Raw genomic sequence first — 25,120 nt, 5'->3', positions numbered from 1 at the left:
AAGCATCCCCTCGCTGTCGGTTCCGTCGTTCGGGGCAGCCGACCAGGAGAAAGCCCCGATGGACCCCACGGACGAAACAAGGTCGGGGAGCCGCTCTGTGCCGCCCAGCGCACAGTTCCCCGAAGGGGCGTCGGCGTTGGCCGACCACAACCTGGCGAGGAGGTTGTGCCAGGGGATCCTCCTCCCGGCCGACGTGGAGTCGCTGAGGTCTCGACAAGTGACCGAGATGCTGTCCAAGTTCTACCCGACCATGGTCGAGGTAAGCTTTGTATCGCCTTCTTTTTTCTTAGAATTTTTCTCATTATGTGTTCCTGACGAAGCGCTTGCAACGGCAGCTAATCTACACAATGTCGGAGCTCGAGGCCGGATACCGGAGGTTCGAGAACGTCCGAGCGGCTTGGAAGGAGAGGTCGACGGCGATCGAAGTCGAAAAGGCAATGTTGGTCGACCACCTACAGCAGTCGGCCGATCGGGAGGCCAAGTTGGTAGACGAAGTCTCCCGGCTCGGGTCCGAGCTAAGGTCGGCCAAGAAGGAGGCCAGACACAAGGGCCGGGCCGTGCGTCGTCTGCGGCACGAGCGGGACGGCGTTGCCGCCGAACTCCAAGGTGAGCGCGAGCAGCTTCGGGTCAGCCTGGAGAAGCTTGCCAAGGCTGAGGAGGAGCTTTCGATCGCCCAGGCCAATGCCGACATAGCGAAGGCGGAGGCGGAGTCGGCGAAGGACGCGCTCGGCCGGGCGAAAGAAGAGGCCAGGTCGGTGAAGGAGTCGGCCAGTCGGGCGGTTGAGGACTTCCGGGCCTCCGACCAGTATCGGGAGGAGATGCTCGAGTCGGGCTTCGCCTCGTACCGGGTGGGGTACGAGGATGGTCGGGATGCGGTCCGGGCTTTGTACCCGGAGCTGGACCTCAGCAGCATCGTCCCACCGGGGGCCGAGGAGGAAGCCACCGAGGAGATGGCCGACCAGCCATCGGGAGGCGTCGTCGCTGCGGAGGTAGCTGTCCCGGAGCAAGTGGCGCCGACTGTCAGTCCCCCACCGACCGAAGGTCCAGCTTCAACCGTCGACCCGGCGCCAATCGTGGCCGACACACCGGTCATCCCCGATCTTCCGTCGGTCGAGGAGATCGACTCAGAAGGGTGATCGGGCCTCGCCGATTTTCTTTTGTTTTTTCTGTTTTTGAAATACTTGTAATCGGGCTCCGACCCGATTTTGTAAACTTTCTTTCAACTTTGAATGAAAACTTCTTCCACTTTTTCTTTGTCTATTTCTTTCAAATGTATGGTTGAATGCCTTAGTGAGCCACCAACTTATGTAAGTCGCTAACTCACATAAGTCGGTAGGAAGGAGGGGTAAGTCCCGACTTTGGATCGGCTTCTGATAGACAAGGTCATCAGTCGGGCGCGTCTGTTGAGTCGGGAGCCGATCGAACGTGGCAAAGGTTCGGTAGTCGGGTCTCCACTGACTCGTTCAGTCGAATGTCGTCCGGCGCATTGTCAGGGTAACGACAACAAGTCGGATCCCGATGCTCTTGCGTCGGGTATTCATGCTGTGTCTTTGATATACGGTGGTAAGCCGAATATCGTCCGGCCGGCCGTGGCTCGGTCGGCAAGTCGTAGATGCGACTAAAGACGCGTTGTGCGATAGACGGTGGTAAGCCGAATATCCTTCGATCGATCGTAGCCTGGTCGGGAGTCGCGACGTCGGTCGCGTAGGCATTTTGCCTCTCTTTGGTCGGGGCCCGATCGGCTTGTTAGCCGATGGTTTGGCCCAAAAGTCCGACCGTAGAAGGAGTGTCAACTCCCATCGATGTAGATGCATCGATCCTCGCAAGAGTCCGATGTGTCGTCGAAGGTCGAAGGAGTGTCAACTCCCGTCCATATAGGTGCATCAGTCCTTGTAGGGGTCCGACGCGTTACCAGCGATAAGGTCGTCGGCTCCAGGTGGACACTAAGTCCGCGTTGGTATGTCGGGGCTTGGCCTTGGTGAGCGCCGATCATTAGTCGAAGAGTTAAAACTTCGAGATTTCAAACCAGATTTATATTCCGACTGGACAATTACAAAGTTCACGGGTAATACAACTTCAAGTTGTCGGCGTTCCAAGTTCGGGGAATGGGTCTCCCCTCAAGGGTCTCCAGTCGGTAGGCTCTTGGACCATAGGTGTCTGCTACCTTGTAGGGCCCCTCCCAGTTTGGAGCCAACTTTCCTTGGTCCAGGGGCTTCGACACTTCCGCCTTCCTCAAGACCAAGTCGCCAGGCCTGAAGAGCTTCGGTCTGACCTTGGCGTTGTAATACCGAGCGACCTTCTGTCGGTACGAAGCCATACGAATTTGAGCCTCGTCTCGTAGTTCGGGGAGGAGGTCTAGGTCGGCCCTCCGACTCTCGGAGTTGTCCGACTCTTGATACCGCTCGACTCTTGAAGATGGCAGTCCGATCTCGAGCGGGATCATGGCCTCCGTTCCATAGGCCAAACTGAAAGGCGACTCCCCGGTCGGAATGCGGGGGGTCGTTCGGTAAGCCCACAGAATGGAGCCCAGCTCGTCGACCCAGAGGCCTTTGGCTTCGTTTAGTCGGGTCTTGAGTCCGTGGAGCAAGGTCCGGTTGGTCACCTCGACCTCGCCGTTGGACTGTGGGTGCCCGACTGAAGTCAGTCGGTGCGTGATCTGGAACCTGGCGCAGAAGTTCTTAAAGTCTTGGTTGTCGAATTGCCGCCCATTGTCGGTGATGATCGTATGCGGCAACCCGAACCTGAAGATAATGGACTTCTGGATGAAGTCCTCCATCTTTCGCTCGGTGATCTGCGCCAGGGGCTTGGCCTCCACCCACTTGGTGAAGTAGTCGATGGCGACGACGATGAACTTTCTCTGACCCGACGCTGGAGGAAAAGGACCAAGAATGTCGACCCCCCACTGGGCGAAAGGCCATGGAGCGACAATGGGAGCAATTTGACTGGCCGGTTGGTGTTGAATGTTGGCGTACTTTTGACATGGTTCGCACCTCCGGACCAACTCGGCCGCGTCCTTCTTCATGGTAGGCCAGTAGTAGCCCTATCGCAGGACTTTGTAGGCCAGAGACTTGCCCCCCAAGTGGTTCTCGCAAATTCCTTCGTGCACCTCTCGCAGAGCGTAGTCGGCGTCGGTCGGTCCCAAGCACCTAAGCAAGGGAAGGGAGAACGACCTCTTGTAGAGTCGGCCATCCATGATTACATATTGAGAGGCCGACCATCGGAGTCGCTTGGCCTCCGCGGGGCCCTCGAGATCGATCCCGTCGGTCAGATATCGAACGATCGGGTCCATCCAACTTGGTTCGACCGTTAGCTGCTGTACTTCTTCGACCCGATCGATGCTCGGCTGCTCAAGGTTCTCCACGAACGTTCGACCCAAGGAGTCGTAAGCCGAAGTCGCCAGTCTGGAGAGTGCGTCGGCACGGACGTTCTCCGACCTAGGGATGTGGAAAATTTTAAAAAACCTGAGGCGAGCCACGAGGTCCTTCACTTTCTGAAGGTATTTGACCATGATCGGATCTCGCGCCTCGAATTCGCCCTTGACCTGCCCCACGATCAGCTGAGAGTCGGAGAATGCTCGGAGGCTGTCAACGCCCAGTTCTTTTGCCATCCTCAAGCCAGCGAGGAGTGCCTCATATTCGGCTTGGTTGTTGGAGGTCTTGAAGTCGAACCGGAGGGCGTACTCGATGACCACCCCATCCGAATTCGTGAGCAGGAGCCCGGCCTCGCTCCCCTGAGCGTTTGAAGCTCCGTCGATGTGGAGTACCCAGGTGGAGATCGGGTCTGGCTCAGAGACCGCATCTCGTCCCGGGTCTTCAGCTCCCGACCCTTGGTCGGTTGTCAGGCACTCGGCGATGAAGTCGGCCAAGACCTGAGCTTTCAAGACAGGCCGTGGTCGGTACTGAATGTCGAACTCGCTGAGCTTCATCGCCCACTTTGCCAGTCGTCCAGAGGTATCGGGTCGGCGCAATATCGCCCTCAGGGGCTGGTTGGTGAGCACCACTATGGCGTGGGCCTGGAAGTATGGGCGGAGTCGTTGCGCAGAGACGGTCAGGGCGAAAATTATCTTTTCCGTCTCCGAGTATCTGGCCTCGACGTCGTGGAGTACCTTGCTGGTGTAGTAGATAGGCTGATGGGTTCGGCACTCGTTTTCTCGGACGAGCACCGAACTGATCGCCTCAGAAGATGTGGCTAAGTAGAGATACAAGGTTTCCCCGACCTGCGGCTTTACGAGCAGCGGCGGGGAAGCCAAGTACTTTTTCAGGTCTTCGAAGGCCTGTTGGCACTCATCCGACCAAGAAAAACCGTTTGCGTGGTGCAAAGTTTTGAAAAACGGGAGGCACCTTTCAGCTGATCGAGAAATGAATCGACTGAGAGCGACGATTTTTCCGTTCAGCTGTTGGACCTCCTTCTTGGTGTTCGGATGACGCATGTCGAGGATTGCCTTTATTTTCTCAGGGTTGGCCTCAATCCCTCTCTGAGAAACGAGAAATCCGAGGAACTTCCCTGAGGTCACTCCAAAAGCGCACTTGGTCGGGTTGAGCTTCATTCGGTGTCGTCGTAGGGTGCGGAAGGTTTCCTCGAGATCTTGAACATGATCCGGGATCTGCGCACTCTTCACCAGCATGTCGTCCACGTACACCTTCATGTTGCGCCCGATCTGATCTTTGAAGACTTTATTGACAAGTCGCTGGTAGGTGGCGCCGGCGTTCTTCAGTCCGAAGGGCATCACCCGATAACAGTAGAGGCCCTTGGGGGTCACGAACGCGGTATGCTCCTCGTCTTCAGGCGCCATCCGGATCTGGTTGTATCCGGCGAAGGCGTCCATGAAGCTGAGCAGTCGGAATCCGGACGTCGCGTCCACCAGCTGGTCGATCTTGGGAAGTGGGAAGCTATCTTTTGGGCAGGCTCGGTTGAGGTCGGTGTAGTCGATGTAAATCCTCCACTTCCCGTTGGCTTTTTTGACCATGACAACATTGGCGAGCCAATCGAGATACGTGGATTCTCGGATGAAGTCCGCTTCGAGTAGCTTGTCCACTTCTTCATCGATGGCCCTCTGCCTCTCTGGAGCGAAGGACCTTTTCTTCTGCCTCACCGGTCTCATCGTCGGGTCGATGTTGAGTCGGTGGGTTATTATTTCTGGGGGGATGCCCGATATATCTGCTGCGGACCAAGCAAATATATCGGCATTGGCCATCAGCAGCTTCGTCAGTCATCGTCGTTCGGGGTCGGGCAGTTGAGACCCGACCCAAATCTTCCGATCCGGATTTTCTGCTATCGGGATCGACACGAGCTGCTCAGCCGGCGAACCTCGCTCTTCCTCCTCCCGTTGGTCCAGCTTGTCGATTGTCAGGGAGCCCTTTGACTCATCGTTTTGAGCGGAGATCTGGAAGCACCGTCGGGCGAGCTTTTGATCCCCGCGCATCTCCCCAATTCTGTTTTTGGTTGGAAACCGAACGAGGAGATGGTACGTCGAGACGATCGCTTTGAGGGCGTTCAGTCCGGGTCGTCCGAGGATGGCGTTGTAGGCCGAAGGGGCTTGGACGATCGCAAAAGTTAAGTGGACCGTGCTTTGCCGTGGTTCGGTGCCGGCCGTCACGGGTAGGGTAATTTCTCCCTCTGTCGTGACAGCATCTCCGGCAAAGCCGATCAGGGGCATGGAGACCCTCTTAAGTCGGTCGATTGGCAGTCGCATCCGGGAGAAGGTCAAGTAAAACAAAACATTCGTTGAACTTCCATTATCAACAAAAATTCATTTTACATCATAATTTGCTATTGTTGCCGACACAACAACAGCATCGTCGTGGGGAGTTTGGATGCCCCGAACGTCGTCCTCCGTGAAGGTGATTGCGTCGTCCGGGCGCGGCTTTTTCGTCGGCTCGTCTCCCGCAGTCGCCCCCGGGCCCAGCCGCTTGGAGATCATGTTGATGACTCCGGCCGTCGGCTGATTGGTCGCCGCTTCTTCAGTCGGCTGGGGTCGTCGACCGGCAACGGGTTGGGTCGGCGGACCCTTCCGAAATTTGTTGAGATACCCCCGATGGATGAGAGCTTCGATCTCATCCTTCAGCTGGATGCACTGCTCGGTGTTGTGGCCGTGGCCTCGGTGAAATCGACAGTACTTCCGACGGTCGAGGCCTTTTGCCTTCAGAGGCGGAGGCCGTCGCAGGTATTCTTCCCCCTCGATCTCCATTAGAATCTGTGCACGAGGGGCGGAGAGAGGAGTGTAGGAGTCATACCTGGGGCGTGCCGGCCTCGGAGTCTGTTGCCGGGGTGACCTTTGGATTCGTCGGGTTGGCGAGACCCGACTATCGGTCGGGGGCCTGCTTGGTTCGGCGGGTTCCCGACCTTTCCTCCGCTTCTCCTTCGGGCCTCTGGGCTCGGCCAGACGTCGGTCAGATGCTCCTTCATCCGTGCGCATATACTTGTATGCGTGCTCCAGTAGCTCGACGTATGTCCGGGGGAGGGTCTTGTCCAGAGAGTAGGTGAATCGGGACGCCCTCAGACCCCGCTTCATGGCTGAGATAGCCATGTCTTCGTTGAGGTCCCGGACCTCTAGCGTGGCCGTGTTGAATCGCACCACGAAGTGTCGGAGCGTCTCATTTTCCTCCTGCTTGAGGGAGAAAAGGCTGTCCGACGTTCGCGGCGGCTTCCGACTGGTGCTGAAATGGGCCACAAACGAGTGCTCGAGCTGCCCGAAGGAATGGATACTTTTCGATCGGAGATCGGAGTACCAGGCCCTGGCAGCCTTGCAGAGTGTAGCGGGGAAGCCGATGCAAAATAGAGCGTCGGTTGCCCCTTGAATCGTAATGAGAGCTTTATAGCTCTCGAGGTGGTCGACTGGGTCGGTGGAGCCATCGTATGGCTCCACGTGTGGCATCTTGAACCGACTAGGAATCGGTTCGTCGAGGACTAGTCGGGAGAGAGGTTGGGCGGTCTGAAAGTCGACGTCGTTCGAAGACTTCTGGCCATCCATCTGCAACTGCGCGAGCCAGCGGTCGATTTCCTCGAACCGGCGCTCGTAGTCGTCCGCCCGTCGATGCTGGGAGACTCCGGGAGTGGAGTCTCCAGAAGATTCCGAGAGGGAGGCCGACGGCGTGCGCGGTCGTTTCTCCTTCCTTGCCCGTTCCAGCGGGGAAGGAGAGGGCTACTGGGACCGTCGGTCATCACGCCAGGGCCGCTCCTCCTCTTCTCCGTGGGAGCACTGTTGAGGGCGCTCGCGCGGAGGCGACGGGGATCGGCGCGGTCGTCGGCGGCTACTCCTAGAAGGCATCGGGCGGGCCGCCGGTTGTTGCTGGAGGCTTTTGACTGCGTCCGTCAGTACGGTCATCTGCCGTACGATGGCCGCGATCTGCGCCTCCGTGGTCACTGCGGGGCGTGGAGAGCTGGGCTCCACCGCCGACGGTGGCGGGGAGGCCTCTTCCCGGCTGGAAGAGCACCTCGCCGACCCGGTGACCCTCGATCGTTGGGCTCTTGTCTTTGTCATGCTGTCCCCTACCTGGCGCGCCAATCTGTTGCGGCCAATCGCCTCGTCGTCCGATCGCCGGGGAACGTGCACCTGCAAAAACGAGAAGTCCACACTAACCGGAGGCGGCTCCGGTGGGGACCCTCCGACGGTCAAGTCAGAGAGGTGACTGGGCAACAGTGAAATGAAGACAGAGAGCTCGATCGAGGGAGAGAGGGAGAGAGGAGCGAGCCTGTGGTTTTGGAGTCGAGAAGTGGGGGGGAGCGGATCCCTTGCACTGTTGCCTTCCCCGATTTATATAGTGGAGCACGATATGGCGCCGTCATTAATGGCGCAGACAAGTGAGGAATTGTCAACTCACTGTAGATTGTCAGAGTCGCCGTGAAAGTGTCATGTCGCCGTGGGGCTGTCAAATCACCAAGGTTGACAATGCCCTCGGCAGGACAATGCCCCTAGATGGCCATGCCGCATGTTGCTGTCAGAACTGACAAGGTCTGGCGGTTGTACGGCGATCAGAGGAGTCGACCGACCCTAGGTCGGTGGCCAGCCGAGTGGCGTCGGGCTCCTCCGTTGGTCGGCGAGTCTTACGCGAGTCGGCCATCAGACCTCCGGGTTCAGTCGGTCGGAAAGGGTATGCCCGACATATCCTCAGTCGGTGATGGGCCGTCAATTGGCCGATGATGGCGCCCGTCAGTCGGTCGCTCCGGCCGTCAGTCGGTCGGTCGGTCGGTCCCCTCGACCGTCGGTCGGTCGGTCGGTTCCTTCGACCGTAAGTCGGTCGGTCGGTCCCTCCGACCGTCAGTCGGTCGGTCGGTCTCTCCGGCCATCGGTCGGTCGGTCGGTCGGTGGGTATTCCCCAACAAATCTAATTACATTTATCACAAAACAATCATAGGATTTGTTGCAACAATGTTCTACTCTGGCATCTCGCTAAATATTCCAGGTTCCTTGATATTACTAGTCTGGACATATGCTACAGGAATCAAATCCCAAGAAATATAATCCCAGATGAGACTTTTGTTGAACACGAGTCTAGTATTATCCAAATTCCCACAAACCCAGCACACATTGATCATACTGTTTAACGCGCAGATATCTAAATCAAAACCAAATTTTGAAACCTAGCAGTGAATCTACTTTCCTTTAAATTCCGATAATTAGAGGGTCGAAGCCTGGAATAGAATAGGTTTAGTATAATTATTCGGTACCAGTCCGCTTGTCCGCATCAATTTGTATAATTGAAGGCAATCTTGGGATGAATTCCTCTACATGCCAAGCTCTCACGATGGTGTTCCAGATGAGTCCGTAGAGGCTCTCGATCTGGTGGAGGAGCTGGCGAGAATAATTGGGACCAAAAGAGGGGAAGCTGGTGGAGAAACTAAGAAGGCAGCTTGTGGCGAAGATGTCCCCGATGAATTCGAAGAGGGCCACTTGGGCATGGACTTGGAGGAATTTATAGGTTTCCTCATTTATAGGTGGATGCTAGGTTTCGATGTAAGGTTGATTAGATGATTGGATCCAAAATCTCAAAAGATTCGTTAGTTAAACTTGTACAACCAGCTAAATTAGATTGGACAAGGAGGATCTGAGAGCCCATTATTGCTTGAAATCTAATATTTTCATAGATAGAAGTTAATTAAGTGCCTATTGTTGTTTAAATTATAATATTCTCACTATTGGAAGTTGTGCATAAATGTGGAACGTTTCACCGAAATCCGGCAAATGGATGCCCATTTGCCGAATTCACTTTAATTATAATATATACATTATCCAAGGGTCAGTGTGCAAATGTGCAACTTTCAACAAGAAATCGACAGATAACTTGCAAAATGCTAGCTGAAAATTACAAATTTGCATATAACCCCTCAATCGTGCAAAGTATTACAAGTAAAGTCACATTGGCAGTAGGGATTTGTTTGCTGACTATCTATGAAAAACTACATATTTCAATTTAACCACTCATTTAGTATAAATATCAGTATTTGTCAACTTTGGTCATCATTTGAGATGGATGTAACATGACATTGATTTAATTTTGTCTAAGAAATATAATATAAACATGGCAATTGAGCTGAAGCCAGCAACTTCAGCAAACGATTTGCTGAATTTATATGATGCATTACCCGTTTACACATAATCTCTCAAATTTGTAAATATTATATTTTAAATAAAGTTAAGAGTAAGCATTCTTTTTCTGACCATCGAGGACCAATTACATATTTACGTGACCCCTCATATAACGTAAATATTATAATTAAATTGGAACCAGTAAATGTGTAATTTATATGTAACTTATAGAATGTGAATGTTATGGGATAAAATTAAAAAAAATTACAGAAGTATTTTCTCAACTTTAACTCAATTCTATTTATATTCATGTAATTTAAAAAATATCAAATTGATCATGCTAATTATTGATATGTTTCAATACGGTTCAATCATTCATTTTATTAATAAAAGATGTTAGATTTCTCTCTCAATGGACGGAAATGCTCCTTGTTCATGAATGGTCTTGAAGGAGAAAGAGGATGAGAAAAAAAAAAGATAAAAATGCAAGGAAGGAAGGGAAAAGGGTCGTCGAAGAAATGGGTTAGAGAAAGAAGATAAGAAGGAGAAGAAGATGGAGAGGAAGAGGAGGAGGAAGAATGGGTTATCGATGAAACGGGACGAATGTAGAAGGGGCTGTCGTGAAAAGAATGGCTTATGGACAATTTAGAAGAAGAGGAGGATGAGGAGACAAAATGAATAATTAGAAGAAAAAGAATGAAGTGGAGGGAGTCATCGTAGAGGAGGAGAAATGAGTGAGGAAGAGGAAGGGGAAGGATCTTTTGCCGATGAGAAGAGGTAGATGTAGAAGGAGCCATCTAAAAGAATAGGACTCATAGATTAATTTAGAAAAAAAAGAGGACGAGGAGAAAGAGGATGAGGGAAGAGAGGCCACTAGCAAAGAATAGAGAAGAGGAAGAAGACAAAGAGGAGAGAGAATGGGGAGGAAGAAGATGAAAAGCAAGAAAGAATGGAGGTTAGAGGGGACCACCGTGAGGAGGAATAGTTTATGGATAGCTTGGAGGAGGAGGATGAGGAAAAAATGGATGGAGAAAAAGAGAAGGGATAGAGGAATGGGAGGAGAAAGGAGGAAGAGAAAGTGGAGGAGGAGAAATAGGTGAGGAGGAGGAAGAAAAAAAAGAGGAGGAAGGAGAAGAGAGAAAGAGAGATACGATGATGGAAGAGAGTATCAATCAAAAAAAAGAAAGGAGAGATGAGACGAAGATAAGGATATTTTTATTATTTTATAAAATTTTATTAATAGAGACAAATGATTGGATCATATTAAAATATTTTGATAATTAAGAAGATTAATTTGATATTTTTTAAAATATAAAAAATATAAATAAAATTAAATTAAAATTAAAAAAATATTTTTATAATTTTTTCATAAAATTATTAATTATTCTCCACAAAAAAATCCCGTGCTTAAAATACGGTTAACAAACATGAAAATATCGAAACATGTCACGGTCCAGTGGCCTCAACAAAAGAGCTCTTACTTACCCAAAAAAAAAAAAACTCTTACTTCATTTATTGAATATCGAACGGTCAATAAATTCTGAAATCAAAATGGTGTAAAATTTCAAAAAAAAAACTCCCGCTCTTCCACATTCGTTCCTCAACTTTCGATAAATTAACATTTATTGCCATCCATGTCTTGTCTTTCTCAGAGATCTTTGCAGTTACGCTCACCGCCACAAGCCCCGAATGGAACGTGTCCTGGTGTTTTCGCGCGCAAAGCAAATAAGAAACCACACCAGAGATTAATTAAACTCACCTACGGTGAGCAGACCAACTTGCTTTCCATTTATACGCTACGTGATGACCGCTCTACCCCTATACCTGGCTTCGTGCGAGCGGCCATGCCGTTCTCGCCGGTCTTCATTTCGTCTTCCTTCTCTTGCCTTCGCTCTGTCTTCGAAACCCTAACCCTAGTTCTGGAAGAGGAGAAGAAACCCTAACCATAGGAGGAGAAGCGGCGGAGATGGCAGCCGCAGGCTTCATGACGGGGGACGCGGTGGAGGTGAGCTCGGAAGACGACGGTTTCCGGGACGCGTGGTTCGAGGCCAAGGTGGCGCGGTACATGCCCAAGCTCCACCGCTATACCGTCGTCTACGAGACCATCATGGACGACGCCGACGAGTCCCGGCCGCTCCGGGAGACTGTCGACGGCCGCTTCGTCCGCCCCCGACCCCCCTCCCGGCCCACCGCCGGCGGCCGCTTTGCGCTCCACCAGCCCGTCGACGCCTTCTACAACGACGGGTGGTGGGTCGGGGTGGTGTCGCGGGTGGCGGAGAAGGAGCGGCAGTGGAGGTACTCCGTCGTCTTCCCGACCACCCGGGAAGAGATTGAGTTCGCGGCGTCGGAGCTCCGGACTCATCTCGAGTGGGTCGATGGGAAGTGGGTCCTACCCGAATCGGAGGTATATTTGGGGGTTTCTTTCCCGTTCTTTTATTGCAATGGTGTCTCATTGGGGTGATTTTAAGATGGCATTCTCTGTGGGTTTTCTTGAAATATTGAAGGTCTCTTTCCTTCCTATTTTACTCAACATTGGACTTAAATCAGCTTCTTGATGTGCTGCATATGCTAAGTTTGCATCAATTCAAATAAAGGTAACTGCATATATTGGGGTTTGCTTGCTTGTAAAATTTGTCTCTTGGGTCTCAATTTAGTGTCTTGATGTATGTGGGCTTGGCCAGAGTATTAGTTTAATATCCAAATAGGATCAATTGGATTTTGATAAAGTTTAGGTTATCTTGAAATGTTAAATTTGCATATCTTTCTTTTCTTTTTTATCTTTCAGATTTTACAGGATTTGTTTAATTTTTCTACAAACATGAAAAATCAAATTAGATAATTGGTTCTATCATGTTTTGGAATTTATGATGAAGCATCAACTTCACAACCTATTTTAAGATAGCGACAAGTTTTACGTTTGTGAATCACTTTCTAATTTACAGTTGTTGCCGAAGGTTAATTGTTTTGTAGGAAATGTAGAGTTTTAAGTTTTATTACTGCAATTTGTAATCTGGACATCCTTTATTATGGATTGTATGTATGCATTAAATGTATCTTTTAAAGGCCATGAAGAAGGAAACACAGATATTCTTTTCTTCTTTTAAAAGTGAAATTTCTTGAGGCTTTTAGGTTGTTTTTAAATACTAATTCAGATGTTCTTACTTTACAGGAAACACCAGCAAAGGTATATGAGACTGGAACACAAGTAGAAGTTGCTCGTATGAAAGGAAATACCCCTATTGCTTGGTTGTCTGCGGTTGTTGTCAAGGCAATCTGGAAGAGCAATTTCTTGGTGGAGTATAAACACTTTAGGAATCTTGATGACACAGAATTGCTGAGAGAAATCGTTGATGCGAAACACATGAGGCCTTGCCCCCCCCATGCATCAAAGGTCAAATTCGATTTGCTTGATGAGGTTGAAGCATTCTATGGCAATGGATGGTTGCCAGGGGTCGTGGCTAAGATTCATACAAGGTCAAAATACAGAGTTAAGATTGCTCACTGGGGTGAGGAAAGAGAATTTAGTTATGCAGAGCTAAGGCTTCGTTATGACCTAGTTGATGGACAATGGGTCAAAGCTTCACAGGTAGTAAAGATGCCTCAAATATATCCTAGTTCTGTATTTCTCATATTGTGTTCATTTTCATGTTTATATCAGCAGTATTTGAACTGTTTTCATACTTTGTTTCTCATATTTCTTAAACTGTCTGGCTTTGGCACATCTGAAATACAATTTATAGAACACCAAAGGCTTGGATTATTATTATTATTATTTTGTCATTTTGGTTTCTAATGGGTTCAGAAACTCGGACAAATGAAGGAAACCCGAATGGCAATTCAGAGTAGAGATTTTGTTTCCTTTCACGGCCACATAATCATTTCATGTGCATCACATGTGCTTAACACTACTAAAGGATAATGTTAAATTTCATGTCAATTTCCTAGCTTTAGTTTTGCAAGACCATATGTATTATTTTCTGATTCCACATAGGTCATCTTTCTTCATGTGTTAAGCTCTATTACTCTTTACATCAGTTGATAATGTGACTCATGTAGTTATTTTAAACCTTCATTTGTTGCTTAATGCTAAAGAATTTCTCAGCAATTTTAGTAAGGTGACCAATTGCATACCGATTTAGAATGTGTGCCTTTTACTTTGGGAAAGTAAGGCATATCATGATATTTTTCCTGTGAGAAGCCTAAAGATTCTTTCAGGAACATCGATACATTAACAAAGCTAGTTTGGTAGTGCTTGATGATATATTGTTGAACTTTATAAAGTTCTTGGTTGACTTATCCTCATGGTGGTCATGTGTTTCAAGAAAAGCTCACTGTATCTCAAAAGTAATGTGGATCCAGATCAGTTACCAGTAGGCCATGGTCACATGCAATTAATGTTGCTTGCAATTCAAATTTCAAAGTTTCATCCTTGTTCTTAACATTGAGTGATGGCAAGGTCAAAGCTCTCTGTTAGTCATGCTGTTTTATCACATGCTTAGAGAGCAGGAATATGAAATTTTGAACTTTCAAAGACATCTTAAGTGGACTCTCATCTTAAGTACAGGCAACAAGAAAAGAGGTGCATAACATGATTCTTGAGGCTAGGGTGGTTGAAATCTCGAAATTCAACATTCAACTAAATAATGCTGAAGAGAAGCAGAAGATGAGGCTATTCTGCTGTCTTTATATGGTCAGGTTGCAAAGGGGGCTATATTGAAGACAGAAGGGCCATGGCTGATTGCATGTTTCCTCTATCAGCAAGTTGCATTCAGAGAATCACTTGCTACTTGTGAATGATTGTTTATTTATATATTTATTTAGTTTGGTTGCAATTGGATTAATGAAAGCATTTTCTGAAATGCCCACGGTAACCGCATTTTCTGAAATACCCACGGTAACCACATTTTCATCAATTGGAGCAATACTGTTAGGAGTTATGCAAAGAAATAGTTATAAGTCTCATCATGATGTTTTTATTTTAAATAGTGAAGATTTTTAGCAAGTTCAAAAATTGTTGATTCCCAAGATACTTTGGAAGCTCAACACTTAGCCTATTTGAAGGATATGGATTTAACAACTTATACAAGCTCTCTTGGAGATTTGCAAAACATAAGTAGAAGCCAAGAGGAAGTTGTGGTCGGGCAACCAGCATCGAAAGGGCTAACTTTGGAGTTGTAGAATGTGAAAGATGGATCTCATGCAAAACATCAAAGCAATTAATCAGGCCATCATGAATTTGTGGCAATCCCTTAAGCTATTGTATGAAAGAAAAGCTTTGATAACAAAACAAAGGAAAGATTATGATGATTAAATGATTTATTGAAAAATTAGAATTTTTTTCTATTTGATGAACATGACTTTGAGCATGGCATTGCTTGTGCATGGTGAATTCATGTTGATGCATTTTTTACCTGAGCAAGCAACTCACGATGGTTTACTTCTCCATGTTATTGGTCTGCATCACTTTATGCCGTGTTTTGTTTGTTTATTGAATGCAAAAGAATGGCAAGTACATTATCGCTCTTTTCTAGGTCTGTGTAATTGAACCAAATTTAGACTCTGTAGTGGTGCTATTTTATGTATATCAAATGCAATGTCCAAATATATGATTTCATTATCATCATCACCTGTTTACATATACAGTTAGATGCATATCAAATGCAAAATGCAGTTCAGAGTCTGTATGCCATCTTGAATTTCACTATATTTCTCTGTACAATAGACCACAATGCACATCTGAGGCAAAAAAAAGGAAAAAGGAAAGAAAAGAAAAGAAAGTTAAAGGCACTGAAGATGTATTTGAATTTATAAGTGCAAGCACATTTGGCACATATGTATTTGAGAACCCTGCACTATCTTTGATGCCTGGAGATTTTTAGACCTTGATCATGATGCAGGTATTTTTGCTGATTTGTAATAATTCTCTATTTATTTGAATAAAAGGTGGCAGATCCTTGTCCATGTCTTTTTTTTAAAATCCTCCTTTGTTTGATTATTTATCTGAGATTTCAGAACAAATCGGACATGGAGTTGAGGGAAGGTACCATGGTAGAAGTTTGCAGTGATGATGAAGGCTTTCGTGGAGCTTGGTACGCTGCAACCATTGTCAGGTTAATTTGGAAGAAGAAGTTCCTTGTGGAGTACCAAAACCTTAAAACAGATGATGAAACTAAGCCTTTGACAGAAATTGTAGATTTTCAGCATATCAGACCCAGTCCTGAAACTTCTGTGGTAGAACGGTTCAAATTGCTTGAAGAAGTTGATGCCTTCTACAATGATGGATGGTGGGTAGGGGTGATCTCAAAGGTTCTCAAAGGTCAGAGATACATGGTTTACTTCAAGCCATGGAGTGAAGAGTTGGAATTTGGGCACAAAGATTTGAGGCTTCACCATGACTGGATTGGTGGAAGATGGCTACGGTCTTCTGAGGTACAGATGCTTTTGGCTGAGTTATTGATTGTCATAGATGCCTTGCATCATACAATCTATTTAAGTTAGAAAATGTAAGAAGCCAGGAATAGTTGGCCTTTATATACAAATTAAAAATGTGGTATCTGGTTTTCTGCTTTTTCTTTCTGAGCCATCCCAATCAATTTATTGCCAGGCATAAAGCTCATGGCATCTTTTGTTGATCAATAACCATGCAATATGGATATGAGACATGAAATCCTTCTATCATTCTTTTCTTAAAGAGATGCTCTTTCTGTGGTTTAAGTGTGGATTTTAAACCTTATGTTTGCTATCACTTCCATTGTTTCTTTTTCTTTCAATTATCTTAAGATTCTTAACTCAACTTATTAGGTAAACTAATATTTATTTGTGTGAAACAATTCTTGACAGCATGTGTTGTCCAAGAAGGTTTGACCTTCTCAACTGTGCGCCCAATGGCCCAAACCAAATTATAAGGATTCCTTGCGCTGGTTGCATGTCAAGCAGTCACCGATTCAACTATGGTTATTTTAAGCAGGCTTCTTTTGGAATATATATTTCTTCCATTTATGTTTACCATAATATTGTGCAACAATTATTTATCTGTTTATCCATTCTTGTAACAATCATTAAAGGGAAGAGACTTGTTTACACTGAGATTAATTACCTTGGTGCTCAAAAGTCAGTCTAGATTTTAATGCATGAAAGACTCTAGGAGTTACTTTTTTGAATGTCTACTTTTTTGCATATTATTAACAATCTTGAAATAAATTAGCACTTCCAGTTACATTACATTATTGGACACTTGCTAAACAAGCAACCTAGATCATAGGATTGTCTAACCTACTGCACTCTATATTTTCCTTTTAGCTAACTCTAAGCACAACAAGTAATGGTGCATCCTTGAATTTGGTGGTGATTCTGCTTCACATATCCTATGTTGAATGCAGAAACACTAGGCAGCTTGCCACCATGCTTCTTTTAAACAAATTTCTTCTAAATTTTCCAACAAACTCTTCAAAATACGTAAGTACTATCGGTTGCATTCCTGTTGCTAATAAATGATTCTAGGCATGTTGGATTTGTTAGTGAAAATCTGCAGCAACATGGTACTTATTCCTTTGCCCAGTTGGTATGGAGACCTTCGGCAATGATACATTGCAGGCGAAGGGAGCATTATCATATACAAAGGCATATGATTCTAGGTGCAGCTGAAATTTGTTTACAATATCCTTTCTTTTGCAAAGATTGTCTTGGTATGCTTGTAAATGTCAATTGTCCATGCATTCATATCACAGTTATGAATGAACTTAAGCAAGAAAAGTCTTTGATCTTTATTTAAAATTTGGATAGTCTCCTTTCTCTTTTTTTTTTGGGAGCAGATTTTAGAGCATGGTTGGTCCTAGCTTAAATGTGGGGAAAACCAATTTGGATATTAAATCCCTAGCAACAGAAGGAATCTGTAGGTATGCACATATGCACCCTTAACATATACACATTACTTGCAGTACCTATTTGAATATGCAAACAACTTGCAATCAGAATGAGTTTTTGGTATAACCCTAAACGGTTGTTTAAAATATTATAACTAGAGAAAACATCAAGTTGCTGTAGATATTGTAAGACTTATACAACTTGTCATCATCATTATTTCTTTTCCCTTTTTTTTTCTTCTGAGGAAAGGGAGTGGGTGAACCTCCTACCTAGGCTGGATTCAAAGTAGGTCATTTGATGCTCCCCACAACAACTTTTACCAACTTGACAAGTTAGCACCCACTATTGTCATTTCTTTTATGAGAACAACTTATCATGATATACAATTAACTGCTAGCATATTTTTGTCGTACATACATTGCTTGTTTCAGTACGGATTATTTAAAGTGTAACTTTGTGATTCAAAAAAAAATATTTTGAAGAGAAGGAAATTAGATTAATTTTTTTAGTATCTAAAGGATAAAATAAGTTTAAACGGCCAAAAGACCTCAAAATAATTTATGGTCCATGTAAGAACCTCTAGATTATTTTCCATAATTTTACCTCTAATATAATTTAACAAGAAATGCAACATGTGAATCTTGTACTTCTGTACTACATTTAAATTTGTTTCTATATCTTCAAACTGGTGTTTAAGAGAATCTTGTAACTTTTGGCAGGCGCTGAAGTTGTAACTTTAGCAGGCTATACCAAAGGATGCCCCATTTTTTGACTCCTGGAGTAAGAAAGAAATTGCTGCACATGAAGGAAAGTTGTATAGGAGTTTATTCAGTGTGAGTTACATGTTTCAAAGAGGTTGGGGATACAACAGTTGTGACATGCAGGCTGTGAAGCCACAGCAGATTGGCCATAACCCTGGACACAAGTACAAAATAGATATCATGGAGATTTTTGTTTTTCCATCTAGCGGTCCTTAAGAGGGCTGGCTTTCTATTTGCCTCCAACTTCTGCAAAATATGTATGCATATAATTTTAAGTTCCTCTGCGATGATCTCTTTTTTTTTTTTTCTCTTCATAGGATTAACTGCAATAGTTTCAGTAGTTGTATGACTCTGCTTGGTAGTTTGTTCATGGGACACTAAAAATGCTCGTCTTGTACAGGATGGAAATATCTAAACAGGTTTAATTTGTCTCCACTGAACTTTTTTATTGTTATTTGGCTGGGATATCTATGCTCTTTGCATGTCTTCATTATCTGTTTAGGGTGACAGAATGCTTTCAATTTGTCTTTGATATCTATTCAGCAAAGCAGGGATCTGAATTTCATAGACCTTGCTCGATGTCAGAGGCATGACTTTTGGATGGTACTATGGTAGCGTTATGGCAAAATGCTCAGACTGGAGAGAGTTTAAAAGTAATGCTGGTTCCTTTCTGGAAAAGTTCCAGTAATTTGGGGCTCTGGTTTCATGACAGGCACTCTTCTAATCTCCCCTTGGCCTAGATTTAAGCACCACGTCATGGGAAGCTGATATCAGGTTAGGATGGGATTATAGAATTTGATGGATCCCCCATGTAATTTGAACAAGTGAGCAGCAGAGTTTGTTCCTCTAGAGAGCATACTTCCTGTTTGTAATTGTTACCAACCATAGTCGGAGACTGCAATAAAAGTGAAGACAAATAAAACCACGTGATATTTCTGAGGAAGCCATATTTGGTAAAGAGAATCATGCTTAAAACAAGTGTCAGATGTCCACAAGACAAGGTGAGATCGGTAGTCTTTTGTTAATATTAATCATTATTTAATTCTTCGAGTATTTTGTAGTCTTTAAAGCCAATATCTGAGGCATCTCCAAAGGATTGACATGTCCCCAAAACTAAACCTTCGTAAACGAACAGCATTAGGCCTAGCTCTTGTATGGAAGACTGACACAAGTAAACTACGTCCATAGGCTCATAAATTATATCCCATGCATGATTTCCATCCAAATCATGCCTTGGGAAAAAAAGGCCCTGCAGTAAGAGTCGGGAAGAGAATATTATGAGTTTGAACAATTTAACCTGCTGGAGTGAAAAGGGCAAGGATGTGCAGAGAGGCCTACCAGGCATTTCCCGGGCATCTATTTACTCACAAAAGCCAGGGAAACAATGATAGTTATCGGTGATAAAAGTCTAGGGATCACTGACAAACATAAATAACAAAATTACTAGATGGAGGATCCAGTGGCCTTTCTGAAAAAATGGCATGGGTTGAAGTCCTAATGAAGTCGGGTGAGGGAAGGATAAGGCCCCAGTTTATTGGGCATCAATACCCAATGGCTTTAGCAACCGAGCCAGTAGGCACCCCGAGTATCCGGGGACCTCTGTTCCGCTTCTCTTAAACTTGTCTAGAGAAATAGACTAACAAGTAACAATGCTATTAAACTCATCTCAAGAAACATAATAACACATAAAAATTCTTTTAGACTTCCCTAGAGAAATATGGTAACAAGCGATAATCTCTCTTAACCTAGTGAGAAACACTGCAATAGAGAAAAATGCAGGCATATTGAATAAATGGTGGTTTCCATATCCCCAGAAAAGGCCTCATCAAAGCATTTGATTCACCCAAGTGTAAAATGAACGGACTACTGCTGAGAGGCCTTATCCCCAGGAAAGGACTACCGCTCTTATTAGTTAAGATAATTCAAGGCCTTTCAAATTTACAACAGGGAAATCAACCTAGAGTATTGATTTAGGTATTCATTCATATTCCATGGACGAGAATCTGTTTCATGTGCCAATCTCAATGCATTAACTGTTTACAAACAGCCGAGCAAGGGATTGTGGTCGATCCTTTAGCCTTTGACATTGAAAGAGATCTGGGGAACCCTACAATGAAGAAAAGAGGTCAGATGCTCAAATATTATCAGGTAAACAAGATAACAGAGAAAACAGATGTGCTTCCTCTTCTTGAATGACCACAAGACCCAACTTACAAATAAAAGAAGCCAGATAGAATCTATGACAGCCTGTTACCATCTGTAAAAGTAAAAATAGTAAAAGGAGCCAGATACCATTTCACCAGCCCATGATAAAACTGGGGGTTTATTACCTCGAAATAATTCATTTTACTAACATCCTATGATCAAGTAGGGCTGATAATTCCTTCAGAGTTGACCTCCTGACAAAACATAGTATACAAACACCATTCTTTCTTTTTAGCACAGCACAACCTTCACCACACACTAAAAGATTTTACTCATCAGTTGCTCTCCACATTTTACCACTTAAAAGAGAACAGTCTGCCATTTTCAATCCAATGTAACCTTTTTTGAGTAAAATTCAACCCAGAGGTATCATAAATAAAAGATTTTTCATTTTAATCACTGTACATTTGGTCAAGTTTTCATGATATTATGCAGTAAGGCTCAAAATCATCTAGCAGAAGGAAAATGAACTATAAATGAATGAACTAATTGCATGAGTTCAATACTCAGTTTGTTGTGCTTCACTTCTGACCTACAACAGTCTCATCCAAACCACCAGACAGAAAAGGCATATGTCATGTTGTCCATGGCAGAACATCAAAGTGGAATTGCTGGAATTGACCTTTAAACTCAATTGCTTTTCATTGGCAACTCATTATTCTGAATAATTCCAGCTTGAAAATTAAAAGATAAAAATCATCAAATATTTTATAGTTTTATTGCCACCTCTCAATTGAACTACTCCCTCAACAGGACCAACAACCCAGTCAAAATATGTTGGTTGGCAACACCAGCCAAACCGCAGCAGAAGAAAACTGCTTTAAGTGGACAAGATTCTTCTTGACAGGAATCAGAGTTTAAATCCTCTATTCAAATAAAGGACAGGATTCCTTGCTGGTTGGTGCACACAACCTGCTGCCATAGAATTCTCTCTTTGGTCCTATCATGTATCAAAAGCTGAAACTACTCTGCACCTGTGGAGAATACCATGAAATCTTTAGCCAATCACAAACTTCAAGTAAAAGGATTTCAATGATTTAAGCCTGTGATCTTGGTTATCGCAATACTTTGCAACTGTGACAGATTATGATCAAGTCACACCAATAGCAATAGCCGTAATGTGAACCAAAATGCATTAGGAACTACCTGAAATATTCAGCAGATCAGAAAATTTCTATCAGCATATACTCATCTTGAAAGTTCATATGTTCTGTGATCCATGATGAATCATCTGTTAACCAGACTCCTATAGTCTGCACGTTTACCCAGAATGTTATCCACTGACTGAATTGCACTGGAATAACCCAACTTCACAAAAACAGCACGCACCAAAACATTCCACGTGGCAATGTTTGGAGAAATGCCTTCATTTAACATCTTCAGAAGATACACTGCAGCATCTTCTAGTCTCTGTTGACTGCAAAGACCAGAAATTAGAGTAGTGTATGTGATTACATCACGGCAACAATTTTCTGAAGCCATTCCACCTAAAAGTTGAGCTGCAATCCTAACTTCACCTTCCTTACAATAAGCATGGATGATTGAATTAATAGTGAGTGAATCAGGTTGAATCCCCTGAACTATCATCTTTCCTTTAAGTAGTAAAGACTCCTTGATCCTACCCACCTGGCAGAGGCCATGTATTATAGTGTTGTAAGTCACTAAATTCAAATCAGCCCCACTTTCCAACGTATCATTCACGAACTGGAGGGCTTGCATAAACTGTCCTCCTCTGCAAAGACCATCAAGCAACTCATTGTATGTCCTGATGTTTGGTTGACAACCATGCCTTCTCATCTCATCTAATATACTCATGGCCCAGCCTACTCTTCCAGTGTCACACAGACCTTTTATCAATGTGTTAAATGTCACTGTATTTGGAGGACAATTTTCAGAAAGCATATTCTCAATAAGACGATGAGCATGATCAAACATGGACTTCCTGCAAAAAGCATCCACCATGCACGTATACACAACAATGTTAGGTTTGCAACCACTGCTCATCATCTTGTTCCAGACTGAAATAGCACTTTCTAGGTCTCCTACTTTCGAGAAACCATCAATAAGACTACTATAGGTCTTGACATTTGGAGGACTGCCATTTTTTTCCATCCCATCCAAGACATCTAGTGCTTTCCTTGGATCTCCATTAAAGCAAAGACCATGGACAAGAATATTAAATGCGACAACATTGGGCATACATCTCTCTTGAATCATCCAGGTCCACACATCAAGAGCTTCAGGCACTCTGCCTTCTTCAAAAAACCCTTTCATCAATGATGTAAAAGTGACGATATTAGGGCTGCATCCTCTTACCAACATTTGTGCCAAAACAGCAAGAGACAACTTCAAGTCACCTGCCTTGCAAAGTGCATTAACTATTGTAGTGTAAGTAATTACATTAGGGCTGATACCCCTATTAAACATTTCTTCTAGCAAAGAAAATACCTCTTCCATTCTAAATTCACCACACATACCATTTATCAAAGCATTATAAGTAGACACTGTAGGGGCTATTCTCAGCAGAAGATCGCTTGCTTCTCTTAGCTTCCCAAACCTACAGAGAGCAGACACTATTGTTGTGTAGCTAACACTGTCAGGACAATGCCCCTTATTCGACATTTCAATGAGAAGCTTATAGGCAGCATCCACCCGATCATTCTGGCACAAAGCTTTGATAAGTATATTGTAGGTGAACATATTGGGCTCTAGATCATCTTTCTTCATGTTTGTATAGATAGGATTGATCATGTTAAATTTGTTATCTTGAAGCAAAGCATCCAGAAGATGGTTATAAATTCTCACTGTTGGCCTGCAACCAAGATCTTGGATCCGGTAAAATGTCTTCAGGGCTTGCTCTGTGGAGCCTATTCGAGAATAAGAATTTATGACACCTACAATGATTTCCTCAGAACAAGGTAGTCCTTCCATCTTCATCTGCTGCAAAAGGTACTGAACGGCATCCATCTGATTTTCCCTTCCTAGTTTCTCTATCATGGCTTGATATGTCAGCTCTGTGTGCTTGAAAACTTCCGACACAGCCACAGATTTGAAATATTCCAGTGCAACCGTAATGTCTCTCTCATGCCGTATTCTATTCACAACATCAGTCTCTCTCAATTTTGGAGCACTCATGTCCTTTACTCGTTTGTGATCAGATATCAAATTCATCATGAGTGCCATCGGTTGCACAGGTTTTCGGACCTTCAGCAATAATGAGCAACCCTCCTTCAAATACATGATTAAAGGAACTCAAACAGATACCAATTTTTGCCGCTCATTTTTCCATCATGTACAAACTTTTTATAGAAAAAAGCATCAAGTTCTCCAGCACCATGTTGCTAAAACCATGAGCATTGCCAGCATGCCTCATCTGAAATCCATCACCTTCTTTTCAGATAAAAATATCCAAATTGAAGTGTGCGACACCGTGCCCCATCTTAAAACATAACAATAACCAGATATCAAAATCTACAAACCTACAGCCAAAATGCTTTAGCACTAACACTCATTTTCAAATTCTAAGCTCGATTTATAAAATTATAATGAAAAGATCTTATCCAATTCCAGCATTTGTATTAGCACTATTATAAGATCAAAAAAGTAATAAAAAGGAATGGTCTTTTTCTGATAAAAAACAATAAAGACTAATATCCAATTCCACACCAACAGATTTTGATGTCCTGGTAACCATTACAAACACAGAATATAAAGAAACCATTGCTTTGTTTTCTTTGATTACCATATATAATGACTGATATATACATAAAAAAGAAGCAAAGAAATTATTTTTTAAACTAATTACAAGTTAAAAGTACACCAGCCACCTCAATCAAAAATTGGTTTCTCAACATGACAGCCAACTTGGTTTCTCACTCTATGGTGGCCGGTGCAAGCTACCATGACACGCATTTGGCCCATGGAGTTGGATAGCGTGAGAAAGGCCTCGTTCATGCATCCACATGATAGTTCGGAAAGGTGGAACTGAGCCGTCTCACATCACGGATTTGGTATCATATTCATATTATCATGAGAGCAGAACTCCATAAATTGAAAATTTTGTAGCCAAAGAAGAACCCTTTCCATCAAAAAATCCCCAAACCCTACAAAATATCAAGATTCTACCAAGATTAAGCTCTCAAAACCTCAAGGGACCAACGCATACCGCCACAACTCGCACAAAATCCCATATGCTTGAGGAAAAAATCCCATCAAAACCCCTCCAATCTCCCTCAGGTGCTCTCCTTCCCCCCAGGTCCACGAAAAAGAGAATGAAATGAAAAAAAAAAATGATCAATCAATGTGGGAAAAGGTCTTACCCTTCAATTTCTTCCGTCTTTCCTTTGCTTTCTGTGACTTTTCCAATCTTTTCCCCCCGACTTTCCCCTGTTTTTCCGTCCTCAGGAGGCTAAATCGGGTGGGAGGCTTGGAGCGGCGGCTGGGTTTTGTGTCGGTATTTATATATAACAGTTTAAAGTGTATAAAGAAAATATCCATCAACACGTCGAGACATCTGGACCGTTCCGTACTTGGTTAGGCTATCCAAGATTTGGAGTTCACATCCTTTAGTCTTCGTATCCGCAGAGCAAATTCCAAACACATTCCAAATCGGATATTCGAAAATGATCCACCCTACCAATGAAGAGATCCTTGCATTTTGGGAATTCATGAAGTATCAGATTTAGATTCGATTTATATATATAATTCGATTCTTATTTTTAAAATACATAAATCTAGTATAACATTGATCATACATATAAGATTT

The 25,120-nt window shown here is 44.4% G+C and overlaps 2 protein-coding genes across 6 annotated transcripts; one reads left to right on the top strand and one right to left on the bottom strand.

The window, feature by feature from the left end:
• The first annotated feature begins 11,356 nt into the window (after positions 1-11,356).
• LOC105057314 (protein AGENET DOMAIN (AGD)-CONTAINING P1) lies at positions 11,357-18,583 on the top strand. 2 transcript variants are annotated; one of them, XR_012136929.1, is made up of 5 exons: positions 11,357-11,930; positions 12,696-13,112; positions 15,539-15,955; positions 16,367-16,479; positions 18,109-18,583. XR_012136929.1 is itself a non-coding variant. In XM_010939896.4 (4 exons), the coding sequence occupies exons 1-4, from the start codon at positions 11,493-11,495 to the stop codon at positions 18,121-18,123; spliced, it is 1,287 nt and encodes a 428-aa protein (XP_010938198.1). In that variant the 5' UTR covers positions 11,357-11,492; the 3' UTR covers positions 18,124-18,583. The 2 variants fall into 2 exon arrangements, 1 of the variants encoding a protein (XP_010938198.1); XM_010939896.4 differs by lacking the exon at positions 16,367-16,479.
• A 1,693-nt stretch (positions 18,584-20,276) lies between these two features.
• LOC105057315 (uncharacterized) lies at positions 20,277-24,803 on the bottom strand. Of its 4 annotated transcripts, XR_012136846.1 has the most exons (3): positions 24,675-24,803; positions 21,502-23,794; positions 20,277-21,329 (listed from the first exon to the last, which is right to left on the bottom strand). XR_012136846.1 is itself a non-coding variant. In XM_010939897.3 (2 exons), the coding sequence occupies exon 2, from the start codon at positions 23,593-23,595 to the stop codon at positions 21,583-21,585; it is 2,013 nt and encodes a 670-aa protein (XP_010938199.1). In that variant the 5' UTR covers positions 23,596-23,794; positions 24,675-24,803; the 3' UTR covers positions 20,278-21,582. The 4 variants fall into 4 exon arrangements, 3 of the variants coding, with proteins under 3 accessions (XP_010938199.1, XP_073104743.1, XP_019710270.1); XM_010939897.3 differs by having other exon boundaries at positions 20,278-23,794; XM_073248642.1 differs by having other exon boundaries at positions 20,279-23,834; positions 24,675-24,797.
• Positions 24,804-25,120: the final 317 nt, after the last annotated feature.

The sequence above is a fragment of the Elaeis guineensis genome, chromosome 14 (genome assembly GCF_000442705.2).
Source record: "Elaeis guineensis isolate ETL-2024a chromosome 14, EG11, whole genome shotgun sequence".
NCBI lineage: Eukaryota > Viridiplantae > Streptophyta > Magnoliopsida > Arecales > Arecaceae > Elaeis > Elaeis guineensis.
Note: the sequence above shows the minus strand (reverse complement) of the source record. Positions and strands in the feature narration are given on the sequence as shown.